Source organism: Amphiprion ocellaris, chromosome 18 (genome assembly GCF_022539595.1).
Source record: "Amphiprion ocellaris isolate individual 3 ecotype Okinawa chromosome 18, ASM2253959v1, whole genome shotgun sequence".
Taxonomy (NCBI): domain Eukaryota; kingdom Metazoa; phylum Chordata; class Actinopteri; family Pomacentridae; genus Amphiprion; species Amphiprion ocellaris.
This window is the reverse complement of record NC_072783.1, coordinates 3,769,870-3,791,091: the sequence shown is the minus strand read 5'-3', so window position 1 is coordinate 3,791,091 and position 21,222 is coordinate 3,769,870. Positions and strand designations below refer to the sequence as shown.

At 42.1% G+C, this 21,222-nt stretch overlaps 1 protein-coding gene across 5 annotated transcripts; it reads left to right on the top strand.

Moving 5' to 3' along the window:
- The first annotated feature begins 480 nt into the window (after positions 1-480).
- Positions 481-21,189, top strand: fbrs (fibrosin). 5 transcript variants are annotated; one of them, XM_023298622.3, is made up of 18 exons: positions 481-2,254; positions 5,564-5,737; positions 6,045-6,071; positions 6,164-6,193; positions 6,420-6,468; positions 7,748-8,096; positions 8,199-8,434; positions 9,031-9,275; positions 9,398-9,442; positions 9,607-9,705; positions 10,150-10,218; positions 10,430-10,468; positions 10,892-10,963; positions 11,055-11,205; positions 12,097-12,177; positions 12,788-12,871; positions 17,274-17,490; positions 18,210-21,189. In XM_023298622.3, the coding sequence occupies exons 1-18, from the start codon at positions 1,952-1,954 to the stop codon at positions 19,768-19,770; spliced, it is 3,831 nt and encodes a 1,276-aa protein (XP_023154390.2). In that variant the 5' UTR covers positions 481-1,951; the 3' UTR covers positions 19,771-21,189. The 5 variants fall into 5 exon arrangements, with proteins under 5 accessions (XP_023154390.2, XP_023154388.2, XP_023154387.2 ...); XM_023298620.3 differs by having other exon boundaries at positions 10,135-10,218; positions 17,277-17,490; XM_023298619.3 differs by having other exon boundaries at positions 10,135-10,218.
- Positions 21,190-21,222: the final 33 nt, after the last annotated feature.

The window sequence follows — 21,222 nt, the reverse complement described above, 5'->3', positions numbered from 1 at the left end:
AAGGGGATGTCCACATACTTTGAGTCATTTAATGTAATAAATAGATAGATGGATGGAAACTTTATTGATTATTTTGTTATAGTAGCTACAATCACTGAGCATTAAACATTTCAGGGCTTAGAGTGAGGTACTAAAAATATGAATAATATGTAATGTGCAAAATATACAGTATAGTAAACATGTAGTGTGCTAAATTGTAGAAAATCTATCATGTAAAAACATATACGCCATGCATATATTTTAGATTTTCTCAATTTGTGTACAATACATATTTTCTATTGTGTGTGCAACATGTAGACAGTCTATAATCAGTAAAAATAATATTACAAAGTAGGCATTAATGCTTAAATCACAGCACAGGGGTGTGTATTTATTTGTTTTTATGATGGCACATAAAAAACAATAATATTTGGAGCTACAGGCCGTTTCCACATGGCGGCAGTAAGCAGAAGCCGAGCTGAGGAGCTGCCTGGCTGCTGGCTGGGGAAGAAGAGTTGCGCACACAATGCACTGCACGGCTGACAAGGGTTGTGTCTCCCTGATTTTCACGATAAATTTCCAATTCAGTGGAAACTTGTGAAAGCAGCAGCAGCGGCGCCGTTCGCTTTCTCTCTGTAAATATCCGCACACTGGATCTAGCGAGAAAAACCAACCGGAGACGTCGGCGAGCGGTCCAACTTCTCCCAAACATTGGATTACAGAGGCTGCATCCAGGAGCTGCCCAGCCCAACGGGGGCTTGGCCGACACCCTCGTTTATGGAAATCGACACCGAGGCTTTGATATTTGGGCCTCGGTTTTTTTCTTTATGATGGAGGTGGAACGAAAGAAGAGTTGCGTGTGAAGAAGCGAGATATTCTTATTCTGTGTATGATTCGTAATGAAAAAAGATCTTCGGTATTCTTTCTGCTTCGTTAAAAAAAAATAAAAAAGAGAGATTGTTGCTAAGCTGGCTAACAGCTGGATGGGCTAGCAGCTAGCCGGAGTGCTAACGTTACGTCTTTCTTTTGATGTGATGCGAATTCAACCATTACTATCGGCCATCAACGTTTCGACAGCAGGAAAATTCGCTCTCCGGGCTGCGGGGTGTTAGTTAGCTTCACGGTCAACCACTCGGCCTGCCAGTCTTTCCTCACAAATTTTAAGAATATAGTTTTATTCTTAGCTCGCTGGCTGAATATATTGTAATGTATTGAGTTGTACGTGCTAACCGAATGAGCTAATTGGAGTCAACACTGACCTAACCTTAGCTAGCAGTAAAGTATACCAGACAGCTCGTTTTACTCCTTAGATTAGGCGTAATTCACAGCAGCTGTCAACATTAACACGTCAAATTTAACAATAATATGAAAAGATGTTGCGGCCGCCGGTGTGCTAATGTCCGATATCTGGGTTATTGGCCTTGCTAACTTGCTAACATTTTGCTAACAGGCAAATAAATTTGTCAGCGTGTGCAGAAATTAAGGAAATCCTCCGGTTGTGTTGGATTGGACAATGCCGACGCTGACATGATTTTGTAATTTCCTCGATTTGTCCCTCTTTGTCCGCAACACGACGGCACTTGTGTGTTTTTTTGTTTATAACTTATGTGGTTATCGGTTGCATTTGTCGCTAGCTAGCTAACGTTAGCCGTCTGAGAGACACAATCAGCGATGTCCTGACATTTGTGTTTTGTCGTTGGATGTGTCGAGTTCCCATGTGGATCTGAGTTTGTGTTCTAGATTCAGTGAAATGACACTCAAGTTTCGCCGAAAGAAAGGCACCGATGCCAATAGACTGTTGTCAGAGGACGGTAAATAATAGCCACTGGTTCCATTAACGCCATTTTAACGGGGGCTCCCTGCGAGGGCCTGTCTGTGTGGCGGTGTTTTATTTGCGGTTCGGTGCCTTCCGCCGAACCGGGACTTGAATAAAGTGCCTTTGGTGTCACTGGAGTTACAAAAGGAGGTGAACATGGAGGGCCCGAGCCGGAGCACTGGATTCAGGCAGAGCCGACGGTCCCGTTCACAGCGCGACAGGGAGCGGCGGAGGAGGCGAGTGGACCTGGCCGAGGAGCGGGCCACATCCCTGTCCTCGGGCTCCGATCGGGAGGCGTGCGGGACGAACAGTGTCCTGGGTCCCGGCGGGAGAGAATGCCGGCCCGGGTTCGGGAGACACAGGCCTCCCCGTCGGAGGAAGAGGGAGTCCGTGTCCTGCGAGGAAGACATCATTGACGGCTTCGCTATTGCGAGCTTTATCAGCTTGGAGGCACTGGAGGTAAGTATCTCCAGTTGTCGTCTTTTTTTTGTTTTATTGTTTTACACCCACCAGCAGCTGTCATTCATGAAAATCACTTAATGATCCTCAAAGTCAGAAATATAAACACTACAATGCAAATAGATAAACATAAATAGAAAAATATAACCTAAAATGTCAACCTGAGTAGGAAAATAAGTCCTAAAAATATAAACATAAGTAGAAACAGTATAAACACAAATGTAAAATGTGGTTTTCCTAAGAAAATAAAGTGTAGTATATAGTGTAGTAAGTGCTAGGTTACTGCATCAAGCTGCATCTATTTCCCACATTAGTTTAATCACAGTGATTAATCGAAAAAATAGTTGATTAATAAAATGTGCTTTTCCTAAGAAGAATGAAGTGTAATATACAGTGTAATTAGTGGTGTGTTGTTGCATCAAGCTGCATCTATTTCCCACATTAGTTCAATCACAGTGATTGATCCCTCTTTAATGTGGCGTGGCAGGCAGTTGGCACAAACCTTTCCACTAATTTATTTGAATTGATCGGCGTGTATGGAGCTTTGATGGCTGTTTTAATCCTTGTCCTTTTGCGCTCCTCTCCATCACGTCTTTCCCCGCAGCCGAAGGTGCGAAAGGCTTCACTTTGAACTCCTCAACTCTGACACCATTCCTAGCTTGGAGAAAACAATCCACTCAGGCCAAACCCCAAACCCCAAGGCATCCCTCTGATGGGTTCTAGAAAGGCCTCAATTATTCATGCTCTAATTCTGATAGGTGTTGATCAGCTGCCAAATGGATTTTTTTTAGAAAAAGACAGAAAAGATGATTCCATAAGAAAAAAAAAATTGGGATAATTGTGTACCACCCTGTGGCTGAGCTTGGGTTGTCAAAGTACTTGGATTAGTTCACTTAAATATTTTAAATTAATACCTTGCTTAGATCAGTTGTCAATCCTTCAAGACAGGTGATATATGAGATTATTATATAAGATTAGAGAAATTCCCACCATGCATTTAGAGCTTTAATACATTATACTTAAATATATACACGTTGGACCCTCAACTAATTAGGATTTACATTGTTGATTAATTTGCTGATTATTTTCTCAAATAATCCAGTAGTTGTGTGGTCTGTAAAATGCCAGAAAATGGTGAAAAATGTCAATGTTTTCCAAAGCTCAAGATAACATCTTGTTTTGTCCACAACCAAAATATAATCAGTTACAAGAGTAAAAACACCAGAAAATATTGACATTCAAACCAAGAATTTAGACTTCCTCCACCAATTAATGAATTATCTAAATGGCTGACAACTAATCAATAATCGTTGCAACTCCAATATAAATATTTACTGACATGATGTTGACATGTGGTACAACTAGCATTCTGACACAACCGAGATGATCTTTAATATTGGTTGTATTCGCGTGGTTCAGGGTGGATCTGCTTTAATTTGCTTGTGACCTCAGCATCAGGATAGAAAACCAAATTATTTGTCAATAGGGCATGTTGTAAAACTCTCCATTTACACACACAGTCATACGGCTCTGCTGTTCTCCTTGGTAACAAGATTTTACAGTCAAATGAACCAGGGAATTTCAAGATGGTGGGTTGCTACATGATGCTGAAACTGCTAGTAGAAAAAAAGTAAACAGACCAGCTTAAATTTACTTTAGTGTGGTGATGGAGTGTGGTAAGTTCCTTTTGTAAATGTTTCATTTCCTGATTGAGTTTATTTACAATACGTTATTCAGTAAGACACAGTTCCCTAATTGGGATTGTTAAACTACATTGACATGGGTTTGTGCCAATTTAATTGTACCCCATGTTTATTTATTTTTTTTACTTATTCTTATTAAAAATTAAAGTAGATTTGGTATTTTTACTCATTAAATAACACAAAATAAGTTTGAAGCATCCAACCGAACAAATCTGCAAAACAGAATATTCAAAACACGTGGCAATTTAATGGAGTCGAAATAGCAACTTGTAATTTCCAGATGTTATTTCATTTTATTGCTCTTGTTTTATGCGTTAGTAATACCTTTATTTGGGTCCAAGTCATCTATAATTGTCACTTAATACAAGTAATACCTTCAAATATCCACAAGTCTTTTGGAGTTTGAAGTCACAATTACTACATAATTACCTGATCACAATTTTTTGGACTCACTGACATCACTGTGCGTAACAGAATCGTTTCCAGTCACCTGCATAAAAACAGGAGATGAAACTAACAAATACCATAGTTTAGTCACCGTTTCCGTAGTGTTTTCCACTGTTTGCACCCAGTACACCCAAAGTGTTTTTCTCAGAAAGTTTCATTTCTAATATTTGACCTGAATTTCAACATCTGTTAACATTAACGTCATGGATTCAGCTGTAAACACCAACAATAATAAAAAAGCACTATGGGAACATTTAGGTTTGAAACAAATAAAAAAGGAGAGCCCAATAACTCGGTGATTTGTCAGATTTACAGCAAAAAAAGTGGTCAAATGCAGCGATACCACTAATCTAAAACTAACAAAGACATAAAATCAACAGTAAAAGACAAATTTTTAATTGTAATTATTTGTATGACAGCTAATTCTCAACTATAATGTCATGATTGGCAGTTCTAGTTTTAAGAACTACTTTATTTACGTCGCTGGTTCCTTTTTTTAAATTTTTTTTAGATTGTGGCACTGTAAAGCCAAGAAACTGGTTCTCGTGACCTCTAATCACAGACCAGTTACATCCTCGAGCTGTTTAATGAAATTGTCCATTTTTAGTCTTTTTAAAGATAATTTGATTATGATAATTTGGCTGTGTCTTGATCGCTAATGTTTTCCATTGTAAATCATTTCCACATCTCTTCTGATGTGTCTTCTGACTCCTGGGGTAGATAAAATAAATAATGAGAAAGATTCCAAACTCTGTTTTTATTGTGAATTTCTCTTAGAAATCTGTTTAAACTAATGAGTAGCATTTTAGGCTGTACGTTGGTGCTGATATATTTGATATAATATCTATTGAAATGGAGTTGACAGAATCCTCAAGAAGTAAAAATGCAAAGCGGCCACAAAATACAGTCTAAAAACACACCATATAATTGAGTCTACAAACTACACAGCTGAAGTAATAGTCTCATGCAGACTGCACTGCATTACATCATTCTTTCTATTTTTGTGATCGCTCTCAGTAGAAACTGTGCAGAAATTAGGCTTGTCGGGGCCTTAATCAGCATGTAGCTCGCTCATGTTATTTTGCCTCAGGTGTACAAATTTTGGGCTTTTTAATAGATATTTAAACACTGAATATTTCTATCCCCCTTTCATAATCAGATGGACTGCTCTCTGAAGCCCAGTCAACGCACTGATATGCTGGGAAGGAGGAACAAGGGGAAGAGAGGGCCGGAGGAGAACGGTGGAGGGCCGCTGTCAGAGCCGGAGGAAGTCGGGCCTCACAGCTACCCCAGCAGCTGTTGGAAGAGCAGAAACAAGAGGAGAAAGATAGAGGTGAACCCGAAAGTTGTCACCGCTGTAATGGGCTGCGATGTTGTAATCAAATCTACTGTCAACTTCTCGTGCTGGATGATGAGCCAAGTCCTAATCAAACAACTGTGTTTACATTACTGTAGCGCTAATGACCTGTATATCCTGCTATTGAAAATGAGCTGGTAGAACTGGTTCAGACTCACGCTGTTGCACAAACTCTATCAACACCCATCATTCAAGGGTGCTTTTTAAATGAAGCTGCGCTGTGTGATGTAAATTATGAACTGAAAACCCACCGGCGATAACATATTGATTCTTTTTTTTCTAGGGGCACCCTTTGGAGACTGGTTACATTGTAAGTTTGTTTTCTAATGTTTTAGTTTGCATACATAAATACTGGATAGTGGATGCAAATCTGAGTGTTTTTCTTCCCCCATCTTCTTTCAGTGTGACACAGAGAGTGATACAGGAGACAAGGTGTGTACTGTTTGCATGTAATCTTATCAATGTTAATTGCAGATTTTCAACATTAAAGAGCAATTATGTGACACAGCAGGGAAACACAGCAAAATGTACTCTTATTCTTTCTGAATCTCAATAATTCAAAGCTCCTACACAAGAATTGGATTTGAGCCATTTGCTGACTTTTGTTGAGCATTAAAACATCATTCCAATGATATCCTTGTTTTGTTTTCCTGTCTAGGCCTCCGATAACGACATGGATCCCGTGTTCACAGTCAGCACTAGAAAAGGTTTGAGAAATTTAATACCACCACTCCGCTTTACTTCCTTTTTTCTGCTGCTCCACATTCATGAAGCGATGAAGAGATGTGTCAGTCAGTGGTCTCTCGTGAGGCTACATTTGGAATCTTGACAGAGAATTAGTTAAATAGATTGTTTTCATTCTCTTATCGTTACGCTTGGATTCAAAGGGATATAGTGGCACTGATTTAAATCTGCAGATATTGCATCTGAATCTGTCTAGGGTGTCCCCTGAATCTGCAGGGGACACCCTAGACAGGTCGCCAGTCTGTTGCAGGGCTACATATATAGACAAACAATCACTCTCACATTCACACCTACGGGCAATTTAGAATGATCAATTAACCTCAGCATATTTTTGGACTGTGGGAGGAAGCCGGAGAACCCGGAGAAAACCCACGCATGCACAGGGAGAACATGCAAACTCCATGCAAAAAGATCCCGGGAAAGCCGGGACGTGAACCAGGGATCTTCTTGCTGCAAGGCGAAAGTGCTAACCACTACGCCACTGTGCAGCCGTAGAGAGAGCAGTGTTCTCGAAAATGTGGCAGGAAGTGATCAAACACACGACGGTTCACACTCACGGTTCTGACAACATAACACTTAACCAAACTAACTAGGCTGACTGAGCCACGAAAAAACACAATAAAACACAAACATTAATAACACTGCAACACTAACATAAACCGCAATAATGACATTTAAACCCCCAACATCCCGAACTCCCATGGTGCATTGCAGCACAACAGTTCAGTCGTAGTGACCGGCTCTGCGATCACTACATTATTTTAACTATTTTTGCTGTCAAATAAGTATTTTCTAGCCTAAAAAATTGAAAACAATATGAAAAATATATTAAAAATAATAACCTATTAAAAGAATATTTAATCAAAGTAAAATGCGTAACATACAGTGCTGGGCTCTGATTGGCTCAGCGACCGTAGCATCAGTCTCCTGTGTATAGAAGCATTCAGCATCTGGCCTTGTCCATTTCACATAGACGTCTGACTGCTGTGCATTGTGTTGCTCTGCGGTGTGTGGAGAGGATTTATAAAGCCTTAAAGTATATAGCAATAATAAAATAAATATGGTCAGGACTTCGTGGATTTTCATCTGTTGCGAGGGGGTCTGGAACGTAATCCCCGCTATAGACGAGGGGCAGCTGTATTTGTATTAGTAGACCTCTTACCCTAAAACCTCTCATTGCTGTCTTTGTATCCTGTATAAATGTGGAAAAGGCAAAATACTGAGTGATGTTTTTTTCCCCAGTCGTGGATCCTGCCCCTTCAAACATGGGCACATCCATGGGCAAGAGCTCGTCTCTGCCGTCTCTACCGGCCCGTTGTGGCGGGGTCTCACGGTTAATGGTGACCCCGCGAGTATCCGGCCTGGAGCGAAGTCAGGAAAAAAGCCTGGAACCGCACTTCCCAGAGCCCGTTTCTTCTTCTACCTCTACTGTCCCCTTTCCTTGCCTGCCCTCCCACTCCCCGGTCTCGGCCTCCGTTACGGTCCCTCGGCCCAGCCCGCTCAACGGCAACAGCAGCCGCAACGGCAGCCCCCCGCTGTCCAAACCCAAGCCTTTCCTCACTTTGCCTGGACGATCTTACATCTACAACAGGTCTGGTGAAGTTTTTATTCTATGTCTTGCTGACATGCATTGTTTTGTTTCATGTTCTACAAATGGCAATCTTGATTCATCTTCCACTCCGTTTCTTCTCAGGAGCAGCACCCCAGTCAAGCCGCCATCATCTGCTTCATCTGTTGCGTCTTCCTCATCCTCCATGCGCCCCCCGACTCCCTCCACCAGTGTGTCTCTGTCCTACATCAGGGGCTCAGGATCCTCAGGGCCCCTCCGACCCCCGTCCCGAGCCAGCTCTGGAGCCCTGTTCACGTCCTCACCTGGCCTGCCTCCACCTCCACCTCTGCTACAAGGTCCCGCCCACTCCGCAGCAGCAGGTACACACAACAGAAATGTCACTTTTCACTGCTGGTACGCTCTGATGGTCTGTTCCTGTTGTTCATGGGAACACAATGACTAATATGTTACAGAAATAAATCAAACCCAGACTTCCTCTCGCGGTTGTCTGAGATGTTGAGGAAGTTGTGTATTGATGAACTGAGATCTGGACAGCAGGTTGTGGTTTCATTACATAAAGCAGAAGCTCCATGCTTGATTAGTAGTGTAATTACTGAGAATATGTAGCACTTCTCTACGCATCTGCAGATATCTGTAGCAGGTATTTACATCAGATAGATAGATAGATAGATAGATAGATAGATAGATAGATAGATAGATAGATACTTTATTAATCCTGAGGGAAATTCAAGATTTCGATTCAAGAAATTCATCAGATAATGTGTCGATTTTGGCGTATTTTAGATTTGGTGGAATGAGGGTTTGTTTTTATGATTTCCCCAAAATTCAATATTCAAGACATTCAAGAGGTTTGTTGTCTCATGCAAAGAAACCAGACAGTTGCAAATTCCTACTTTGCTGATCCTCCAGACTTGGAATCACTGCCTCAAGTCCTTAAATTTGTTGTTTCCACCAGAACGCGAGGGCCGACGCAGCGTCCCAGGGGCTGAAAACAATGCGGCAGCTGCAGGCCGCTCCACTCCCGGTGGTCCATCAGCGTCGGGCTCGGCACCGGGCTCGTCAGGCCGGACGTCTCAGAACCAAACGAGCATCCCGCCGCTGGCCTTCCAGTTCCATCAGCACAACCACCAGCACCAACACACGCACACGCACCAACACTTCACGCCCTTCCTGCACCCCACAGCCACCGCACCGCCTCTGGTGAGACGCTCTCTGCTGCTGCGCTGAACATCTGTGTCGTACTTGGAATTCCAATGTTGCTGGAATGTGGACCATATTCATTTCTTTTTTAGATGTTTTAACCCCCTGCTTTTCTTTTGCAGTTTGATAAGTATGCGGGCAAAATGGACGGGCTGTACCGACACCCTGTGAGTACCTTGTGTAATCTTATTGATTTTGTAGGTGTTGATACATAATGACAAGACTGAGAATAGATTTTAGGTCCTAAATCTTTGGAAAAAATAACTATATTTAAAATATACGGAATGACAGTGATTTAATCGACACTAAGCTGCGTATGTTTGTGTGTCAGTTCTTCCCACAATATCCGCCTCCCTCAGTGCCGAGCATTCAGCCTGTGATTCCTCCCACTGGGCCTTTCAGCTCCCTGCAAGGAGCCTTTCAGCCAAAGGTGAGAAAAACTCTGCTTGTGTCTTTGTGTATTTCATTTCTGGGTGCCCACTAGATGTCATTTTGTCAGGAGATATCTCACAGTACCTGCTGTGATTTTTGTCCAGAACAACTGTGCATTTGATCTCCCACACTCAAAGACTAATGATGAAAATTTGAAGCGTGTTTGATAACAATTAGGACTTCCCACACAATGTTGCAAGCTCTAGAGGCTAATTTAACAAGGAGCACTGATCCTCTAACAGCAGGGGTGCTATAAGTCCTCATAATTACCCTGCTCTTGCAAAGCTGTTCTCAGAATCTCTTAGCTTAGCCATACCTGCATCAGTTACAGTGAAAACCCCTGATAAAAGAACAATGCTAGATACTAATCACTTGTAGGCTTGTAGATCAGTAGGCTGTGGCTCATGTGTTGTGCTGTGTGTGACAGCCTCTTGTCCCTCAGGGAACCGGTCCCGATATAACCGCACGACTTGGGGTTGTGCCTCACCACCTGCAGCCCAAAGACCCCAGGGTAAGGACAATGTGCTTACCTCGATGGTTAAAGTTTGCATTATCGCCTTACGTGTATGCTCATAAGTACACTACTAATATGCATAACAAGTTTAGGCTAGGATGTGCTGCAACATGGGCCTAGTCAGTGCAGTAAAGAGTGCAAAACTATTCCTGATAAAGAGTAAGATCTGTTGGATTAAAAGTGGTTTTACACTTCTGTTCTCTCGTAGCTAACTGATCCATTTGGGACATCGTTGAAAATCAGTAATGTAAGCAAAAACAGATGTTTCTGAATCCCTTGGCTCCTCAAAACCTTCAGCCTGTTTTACTGTCTCACTGCTTCGCTCACTCTTTGCACTAATCTCACTTGTAATCTTGACTGCTACTGGTCTATTCTCTGCCCTTGCACACCCAGTTAGATATCTCAAACCTAGGAATTATGCTGTGTGTGATGAATGTGGTTTTTCATCTCTTGTATTCCTCTTTATGCGTCTTTCACTGACTCTTTTTTTCATGTATATATATGTATGTATACACCTAAACTTAGACTGAAGCCTAGCTACTAACCTCATCTCCAGCCTTATGTAGATCGTAGACCACAGGAAGAACATCTGACTCTGTGTGCAAAGGCTTTGTACATGCAAGATTCATACAATAACACAGTGAACCCCTGTGATTTTTGTGCTGTGCAGAAACCAGGAAAATGGTGCGCTATGCATGTATACGTGGCCTGGATGATTCTAAGCCATCAGAAAAAAGTAAAGGTAAGTGATTAAGTAGATAAACCGGAGCGATCAGATCAGAAATGTCTTGACCCCATAATGCACCAACTTAACCGTCCTACCTCTATTTCAGCTGATGCACGCTGATCCGAACAAGCTGGACTTTCGTAGTGACCTGCTGGGCCGTTTTCCTGGCGCTGGGGGACTGGGCCAACTGGGACCCATGGGAGGAGCGATGCCTCCCACTCACGACCTGACCAGACCTCCCACTCTCTTCTCCACAGGTGCATTTTTGTCTCTGTCTCCTGTTGTCCTGCAGGTCAAATTGACCCGTTTTAAAATTTGAAAATGTGGGAAAATATATATATTTTCACAGTGAAAACTTCCACCTCTTCAACATTTTTAGGAAATTTTTGAACATTTTTTGGTGGAAAAAAGAAATGTTTAAAAAAAACAAACAAACAAACAAAAAAAAGTTTCTTTAAGAACATTCAGAAAAAAATCTGCGAAAATTGCTGGATTTTGGTTAATTTTTTTCTGAATGTTCTTAAAGAAAATGTTAGAAGTTTTACTAATATGTATGTAATCACTTTAGATATTTTTAGGATTTTTTTGGAAGATTTTTATTCATTTTTTTGGAAAATATTTACAGTTTAAAAAAAAAAATTTTCTTGCTTAATTTGGGGATTTTTTAAAAAAATAAAATGTTAAGGGAAACTTTTCAGGAAATTTTAGAATTTTCATCCTGAAGATTTTGCAAATTTTTATAAATTTGGGGATTTTTTTTGCTGAATTTTTGGATTTTTTTCAGACGAAGGAACAATATTTTTTGCTGCCCGTAAATGAGGACAACACAAGGGTTAGGAAACGCTGTTGGAATGTTTTTTATTTATTTGAAAATTCAAGGATTACTAATGTGCTACATGACAAACAGGATAGTGTTCCAGCTGAAAGTACTATTTGTTTTCTTTTGTGTTTTATTTGTGCATTCATATTTGTTATTGTCTGAGAGAATTCGAGTCCTTCTCTTGGTTTGCTTTTCATTTATTCCGTCCTCACATCCCCGAGGCTCGACAGCTCTCACAGCTTTCCTGTCAGAGTCAAAACATTAATTGTGAATAGCTCGACGCGCTTGATTTGAACTACTCTTGATATTGTTTTTTTGTGTTTCTCAGCTGCCGTCAATCCGTCCTCAGCTCCTTTCATCTCTCCATCAGCGCCTCACTCCTCTTTCCTCGCACCGTCTGCACACTTGGGTAAGAGTAGTTTAAAGCATAATATTTAAGTGTTTTAACTTGACCTTAACCTTTAAAGAACTAATGAGAATCAACTTAGAATTTAGTGTCAGTTGGGACGTTTAAAACTGTTGACAGAAGTCTTTCCCGATTAGCAGTCTGGCCCATCATTGGATCCAGCATTCATCATTTTTTGATGATCGATTCCGGTTTAAATACATGAATCTAAAAATGCTCTGTTTTGGTTCTGATGCAGCTGCCTACTCTCTTTGTATTTAATCTGTAATCTCGAGCAATGACCTCCCCACAGCGTGTTTCTGTGGTTATGCATCATTAGTAATTGCCTGTTAACACTGAAGAATAAATGCTTAAAAAAAAAAAAAAAAAAAAAACTCTTTTTAATTAGACATTTAATTAGGCTTTGTGTTGGAGTATGTGCTATTCTGATATTTTCATTTTTACTGTGAATGTATGTAATCTTCGAAATACTGTTGATCGCTCTCCTTAATTACTAATAATCAGTGCTGAAAAAATCATATCGGTTGGCCACTACTTAGCACTTATTTTTAGAAGTTCATGAAAGTTTCCTATCTAGACAGTATTCCTGATGCTGTCCTGGTTTGTGTTTTAGATCCGTATGGCCGATCCCCACCCTTCACCCCGCTGGGAGCTCTGGGGTCTGGTGCCTTTGGAGGACTTGGCAGTCCAACACTGGGTCAGTCTTCCAGTATATCCACTGTAGAAACACTAAATTTAAACGATAGGTTCAAATTTTTTCAAATCTGTCTTCATACAGTCTTCACGTGCCATATGTATGTTGAGCGAAAGAAAGCAAGTGGCTATAAGATCGTGTAGTTTTATCAGACGCCACAACACTGCACAGTGGTTAGAATAATTTGAGATGAGATTTTACAAGTCCGGTTGAACAACAGAATTTTTTTTCTTTCATCAGAGTAACATTAATTTTTCAGTATTCGACTGACTGATGCAGTGTTGTCTCAGATAGGACGGAGCCAGAACTCAGCATTGAAAACTATCTTCATTTCAGTCAACTGGGGGCTGATTTTTTGTGATATTTTTTTTCTAACGGAGCTGAAGTCCACCATATTGGTCGCTGTAATCATCCTTCTCCACACTGGCCATGACATGATCCCTTCCTGACATGAGTCTACTTCAGAAATGGGGTACAAAATCTAGAATCAATGCAAAAATACAGTTCTTAAGTTCCGCCAAAGCTAAAATAAGGCCTCAGCAGTCTGAAGTTTCACCCCGGCTGTTGTGTTCGTGGTGCTGTGTATCGATAACAAACCCAAATGAAACTATCAGGAAGTTTCTCGTCTTTGTGACTCGACAAGGAAATGCAGTCTGGGGAAGCACATGTAGGGACATTTGCTCTAACTATAGATACTTGCTGTGTTTTCATACTATTACTTTTTCTTTTCAAACACATGACGTCTGCTGCGTGTACGCTTAGCATCTACAATACTCTGGTGTTTAAGGACCCCTAAAATAAACACTGTTGACCCTATGTAACTCCTGGGTTGCGTTTTAGTCCGGACAGGCAGGGATCGAGGCCTGTCCCATACTTTTTGTTTTTACTTTAAGTGTGTCCTGCAGCTGCCATTAAAAAGTATGTACTATTTCGTTTGGTATGCACACAATACTTAGGGGCATAATACTTAGTCAAAATATTACACTTTAAGCCTTCAATGTCGCCGTCTGTCAGCTAAATGAGCCGTCTACTGTCTCTGTGCTCTCAGAGGTTCCAGCTTGTTTATTGTTGTGTGAGACATCGTGACCTATGTGACGTAATTTCACAGAGGATGGTGGATCAGAATGGCCAGAAAAGCATGCTGGATGCAAATCCAAATGGATGTAGAAGAACATTTAAGTATTCCTGGCTTACTACTTTTGACATCCTATGCATTGGCAATCTTTTTATGATGTACTATATAGTAGTTTAATATGTATATTGGAACACACCCAGGGATTTTTGGAAACAAAGAAGCAGACATCTATGTTTGCTTCCTGAATGCGTCGTATCAGGCATTATGTGTCCTTACCTGATTGGTCACACTCCTGTCATGTGACCTCTTTCCTCTTTCTTAGAAAACAGCTCTGTAATATTTTGTAGAACTAAACAACAAACCCTCTGCTTCCTGTTTACTGTCTGGCACACGTGTGATCAGTGTATGTGGATGGTCATGTGTTTTGCGTTTTCAGGCGTTTGTACGCATAGAAATTGTTCGTGGAATGATGGTCATCTGATTGGATATTGTTTTCATATTAATACACTATTTTAAAATAAAACTGTATTAGTGTGGCCTAACTCGTAGTGCTGAAGCCTCATATTTGCTTCAGATAAACTGAGAAATGTGCCTCATCTTCAACAGTAAAGTGACAGTAGGAAGAGATCATTTAATAGCCAGCAAAGCATGGACATGAGCAGCAACCAATAAATCAATATTACATGTGGCATGTGAGCATTGCATCGTGACTGATTTTTCAAAATCTAAACTGATCCTTAAAGTCCTGCTGCAGTGAAAGAGCTCAGTCTTGAAGGCTATTGCTGTGTTGAGTGTATTTAAAGATGTTAAAGAGTATTTGGGGTCTGTAATGATTATAGTTAGTGATCTTAGTCAAAGGATAGAGCAGAAAGGAACTAGTCCTCATACTCATGTGGTGCAGCACATATTGTTTCTTAGTTTATAAATATTTAACACGTCTGTCTGAGTGGTAGAGTACCGTTAAGCACATAGATTGGCACGTCTACGCTGTTAATGAGAAATGATGGTGAGCGTGTTGTGGCTTGTCAAGTCACCTTTCCTGGTTGACGCTGGCAGTGAAAACAGATCAAGAGCACTAGAAACAGCCTTTTATTTAGCACCATCTATAGACACAAGAGCTTTACTGATTGCAAGTTGATTAACTATTTATAAAATAGCATCACAGCTTTATATTATGAAGCGCTGACATTTTGTATACAGGTGAGGATTTAGCAAATTATTTTCTATGCTTTGGTGCACAAGTTGTAGCTGCCGTATATTCACATTCTTCAGCTGATCTCATCTGCTGAGGGTTGTAAAGCTAACTGTTAGCACCATTAAAAACAGGAAGTGGGATGGTGGCTGCTTCTAAAGAAACTGATGATCATTCGCCATAGCGAGCCATTCCCGTAAGAGAGATTCATGGTTGTAGTTGGTTTCCTTCCAGTGAAGCCAGGATATTTTTCAGGAAACTGAGAGCCGATTCCAAGAAAAGTCATCACCACAACCTCTGATATTTGTTAGTACCACCGGTGCAGCCTCGATTACTCCCTAAAGTTTGGTATTAGTAATGAAAACAGGACTTATGGTTAGATATAAACATGTTTTTGAAATGTTTTGAGTAAATACTTACAGTATACTATTAAAAAATTATATATATATCCAGATAGTTGTGTTTTTATGTTTCATAATCAGGGGTTTTTCCTGCATACAGGAATTTTTGCTGCTGCCCCAAAACATTTTTACAAGCACCAAAGGAAAATCACCAACATGATAGGAACTGAGAATAAAGACAACTAACACTTTTCTAAGCAGATTTGTTATTTGGAGTTTCACTTATTCAAGCATAGTTGACAGTTTTGTTTATTAAACAGTCAGAAATGCATAAATTTCAGTTGGATACGGTAAAATGGACTCACTGCCTTCACTGTACTCGGATCAGTCGTGCTTACTGCCGTGCATAATCACCACCCAAAGGCCCATTCTGAGACAGGAGGAAGCTTGAATTGTTTTCGGTACAAACATGGAGCAACATTTTTGTCATTAATTTTTGAAAAATTGTAAACATGATGTCACCAGGTCTCATGGGCTGTACTTCTTCCTGTAACAGCGAAGGCAGTCAAATGCAGGGATGTTGCCAACAAAGTGTGTTCTGTTTAGTGTGAAATGAATAAAAAACGCATGAAGACCAGTGCAACATACTCATAATTTAATTAATCATTAAAACAAGCACTGCATTTACATGTTTGGCTTGGCACAAAGTAACCCTTTCTTTCAGTCTTTTTTAACCCTAAAGACCCAGCTGTCTTTGTTTGAACAAACTTTATTGAATTGTAAAACTGGGGTCTGCGTGGCTACATGGTGTCTGAGCAACACATGGCATCCAGATGATTGACCTATACAGTGTGAGCAGAGAAGCCCCTGCTTTTGGTTGCAGGAAGACCGATTAAAATGTGTAGTGTGATATAACACGTCCTGCTACATCAAAAGCTGCTATAGCTGGTGCACTGCCAAAACATTCGAGGTACTAACTTGCGCTCTAGAAATTCTGTTGGAGGTGTTTGAATATGGAGACACGAATGGATTTTACAGTGCTGAACCTTCCTGTACCAAGACACTTGTGTAATACATGAACTCTTACACCCGTATTTCAGGAATAATCAGATCAATTGTTGCAAAAATCAGACGAAGAATCTCACCGATCACTCAGTGAAGTAACTTTTGTTCGCCTTACTTCCAGTTCTGAGCAGGAAACGCTAGTCTTAACTCTGCTGAAGGCGTTTATTTGTTATCTCTCAATGGTTTTCTCCCCTTTTACTACTTTTTTCTTCTGTCACTGAGACATGCTGTGAATGGCTGTACTGGGCTTTATCATTGATATACAAGTACAAGGTTGGATCCATTATTTTCAGTAGCCATCAAGAGCGGCAACAGTCCAAATACAAAGAAAGCATTTATGCAAAATTGGGGAAAAAACATCTTGGTTTTTGGGAGTGTGTCCCATCGTTTAGTTGTGTTTGATCAGTTAGACTATGCTTTGGCAGTTAATTAATGTTTCCAGTGCTGAAATATATCAATTAAAAGGTTACAAGAGGTTTGATCATCCAGCAGAGATCAACTTAGTTTGATTATGATGTTTGTACATGCTGTAGAAGAGCAATACAAGCAAGTTTAGTGTTGAACTGCTGCTTAGATGCTAGCACCAAAACCTTATGTCCAACATGTGTTTATTTGCCTCCACAAGATGGCACTATCAGTTTAGTAAAATATTACCTTTGAAAGTTTAGGGTGAGAAACATATGTCCACTACTGTGCTGTTTTTTTTCCTAACATTTTTCCCCCTATCTGCAGCAGGCTCTGTGTTTGGCCCTAAAGACTCACCAGCCAGTGTGGTCGGGGGCTTGTCCAACCCCAACCATCATGACCCGTGGAACCGCCTACACGGTGGCCCGTCCGGGTTCCCCCCTGGCCCCAGCTGGGCTAAAGGGGCAGACAAGAGGGACGAGAGGGACCGAGGGAAGGATGGAGAGAGGAGAGACATCCCCCACATCAAGGATGAAAAGGACAGGTATGAGATTTCCCTGATTTTAATACAAAATTTAAAGGAGTAGCTGCATCTTTCTTAGCATGATTTGCTATTAATTATTGAGTCGTTTTTATAATGCACAAAAATCACCCGTGATCACAGATCTTTGGGGGGAAAATTAGCACATCTATACAGCCTAAAAACATCATATTTCACAATAAAACATGAAATTATCTTACTTTGTCATGTGTGATATTACTTATTACCTCAGAATAACTGCCACCGTTGCTTTTTACTGTTCTATTCTAGCCTTATTTATTTTATTTCATTTAACCGATTTTAATACAAAATCAGTTAAATTGTTAAATGAAATTAGTATTGTACCTTTGTCTTGTTGGTCTTCTACTTTTTAGGCACTACATTTCTTAAGTTCTGTCATTATCTCTTTTCTGATTTTAACATATAAAGAATATAAAATATTTCTATCCAAAAACCAAATCTATCACTATGACATAAGAGGTAAACGCAGTTCATTTTAATGACTCATTGATTGACAAATAATGCATTTATTTCTTTACATACTGAACATGTAATGACATTTAGAACCTGAGATACTGGAAAAACAGATTTAGCAGCTTTTGCATTGCTATTTCCCTGTTTAATATTACTCATAATGACTCCAGTAGCTATGATGAACTTGATTGTTTTGATTAAATATCTGGATTACAGCCAGAACTTTGTGTGCTTGGTGTGTTTTGCAGAGACAACATACTGTATGGCCGACCACCTGTGAGAATGTCTCCAGTTGCCCCTTCCTTCAAGCCTCGCAGTAGCACCCCAGTCTCCCACATTAACGGCCACAGCAGCACCCTGATGGGGGGCAGCGGGCCTATCGAGGACCTGACACGCAGCTTACATAGAGACCGCGAGCGAGACAGAGATGGGGACAAGAGGCCGATGCCAACAGTGTCTTCAAGGGGGCCTCCTCTTGGCCCTTCATCCTTAGTAGCAGACAGAGACAGACCGCGGTCTTCCTCCTCCTCCGTGCTCACGACTCCCCCGCCCTCCAACCGCTCAGCAGCATCTCCTTTGGACCTTTACCCCCGCCCTCTGGGCCCGACAGCACACAGCCTCCACAGCGAGCCCTCGCACTCCCAAAGAGACAGCAACCTCCCTGCATCCTCTACAGCTTCCGCCTCTGTTACTTCTTTGTCTCAGGCCAAGAAGTCTGACCGGACCACAACGCCCGTCTCCAAAGCTCCGCTGCTTCTCCCGCCGGTTAAAGTCAAAGAGGAGCGGAAGGAGGAGCCGGAGCATATCCCCATCACCCTCCCTCCCCCAGTACCCAGCCACGGCTTTGACCGCCCTAACAGCCATCCACACCACCACAGCTCTGGCACCCCCTCCTCTTCCTCTTTATCACTGACTCCCACTCCTGGCGTTTCCCTCCCGCCTCCTACTCCAAACCCTCCTCCCCACCAGCACCTTTCCCTGCTGGACCGCTCGAGGGCCATCGAAGCGTACCTGGGGAGCACGGCAGGTGCTGGGTTGGTGGTGGGCCCAGGAGGGGAACGCTTCTCCCACGGTCCACCTCAAGGACCATCACAGGGTCCGCATAGCTTCACCTGGGACCCCTGGAGAGAGCTGGCAGCTCAGCAACATCAGCATCGTAGGGAAGCTTTGGCACTTCGGTCAGATCCTCACCTGGCCCTGCGGGCCGATCCACACCTGGCTCGGCTGCTCCAGCATCAGCGCCTTCTAGAGGCAGCAGCAGCCGCCACCCCTCACCACCCGCCGACTTCTACCTCTGCTGCCTCCTCCTCTGCTGTTCGCCCAGAATTCGGCCTAATGGCTCATCACTTCGACCGCCCTCATCAGCTGGGACCCCCGGGAGGCGGGCTGATGGACGAGGAGCAGCGCGCCCAGATCCTGAGGGAAGACTTTGAGCGGGCTCGCTACTTTGGGATGCACTCGCACCTCCCTCATGGCTCTCACCTCTCAAGCCCCTCTCATGCTGCTACTGCCGCTCACCTGGAGCAGCTCCACCCCGGCCTTCTCTCCCACCCTCTCCCTCCAGGAGCCTCCGCTGCTTCTCAGCACCACGCCGGCCTCTACTCCCGTCTGGGCCCGCTCAACCCGCACCACGTGCCCAACGGCATCCTGGCAAAGACCACTGCAGGCTTGGTGGGAGCTCTGTCGGTGGGGGCGCCGCCTCCGCTCATTCCGTCCGTCACCAGCCGGTCGTCCACGCCCCCCCGCAGACTCGGAGGGCCAGGCGAGCTGGCACTGTACAGCGCCCACAAAGATGGAGAGTCCAGATAGTACAGGGACAACACTGGAGGAGATTAAGGGAAATGTCAGGATCACTGTGCTGCTCTCAACCTGCCCCCTTTTCCTCTTGCAGACTACTAAACCCTGCCCTCCCACTTACACAACCAAACCAGCTCCAGTCCGCCCTCTCTCCCCCAGGAAAGGGTCACCGCGACTGGCTGGAGGTGACGGTAGGGAGGGAAATGCAAGACTCGGAATATGCCCAATGGTTCTATCAGTGCAATTTAAAGGTACATGGTAATTGTGCATCCTTGGTGTATTTTTATTTTATACTGGCTGTCGGTTGTTACAGTGCTCAGTTTTGAAAGCTGTAAGAAGAGGCAGAGGACAGCTTTTTCATTTGTCAGGTGAATTATGATCCATGCTTTTAAGCAAGCCTTTATCGGGTGGATTGGAAATGACTTCCAGAGGGATGTACACCTTGAAGATGTGTCCAGGGTTCATCCTCAGCTTGGTTAACTTATGGGATACTTTAAAGCCCTCCTCTGCATAAATCAGCCCTGCTTTTTAGGTATTGTGGATGAGGGTTTTTAGACATACAGTGGTAAAGTGATGCTCTCTGTTCTGTTTTTGTGTCTTTTTGTCATTGTGAAGAGACAGATTATGATGAGACCATTTAATTAAGATCAGTAAGCATCGTACCTCAGTTTCCTGCTTTACCCAAAAATCTAACTCCAAACCCTCAGCTTCACTGGTTATGAGATTCAACCTTTTTTTGGCTTGTTTTTGTTTTCAAAGGATGAATGGCGAAATGAACTGTGCTACACTGTGTGAGTGGACACGGTGTTTTAGAGCTTCCTGTAACTGTTTCCCAGTCTCCTCTTGACTATATGAGCAGGACCAGATTATAGTAGTCTAGAGAAATTGCCTTTGTAATTATTATTCTTAACATTAATTATCTTCTATAATAATAAATATATTCACTGTTATGTTATTTGTCATTGTTTCGGGTATCAACCAGTACTCTCTCCCCAGGTAGTAATGTTTCCAAACATGCAAAAGACGAAGCAAAAGGCTTGCTTCACAGAAAACTTTTTAATGCTTGTGAACATTAAGCCGCATCCATTGCAACCTCTGGCCTCTTCAAGGATCCCATCTATGACTATTATGCTGAGAGGGAGGTTTGCCTGTGTGTCATTGGTTGTGTGTTATATCCATTTGGGACTATGGGAGCCTTGTACATTGAACTGTCGAGTTGTTTCATCAACAAAAATAAGTTATATACATGGATAAGTGGGACATGTGCTGAAGAACTGAAAAAATATAAGGACTTGTGTCAAAAGACAACTAGACAGTGGGTATCCTGAGAGGGGAAAGACTGGGTCGATTATTTTAATATGACCATTTTATACCTTTCAAACCCCTCCCCTAGAGACCACAAAGATTAATTATTAAATGAATTGTTGTTTACTCTGTTGTGTGGGTCTTTTGTTCTGAATCCTT

Coding starts and splice junctions, on each gene's coding strand:
- fbrs (XM_023298619.3), top strand. CDS start 1,952: ATGGAGGGCCCGAGCCGGAGCACTGGATTCAGGCAGAGCCGACGGTCC. Junction 6,194..6,419: donor AGAGTGATACAGGAGACAAG/GTGTGTACTGTT, acceptor TTTCCTGTCTAG/GCCTCCGATAACGACATGGA. Junction 6,469..7,747: donor CACAGTCAGCACTAGAAAAG/GTTTGAGAAATT, acceptor TTTTTTCCCCAG/TCGTGGATCCTGCCCCTTCA.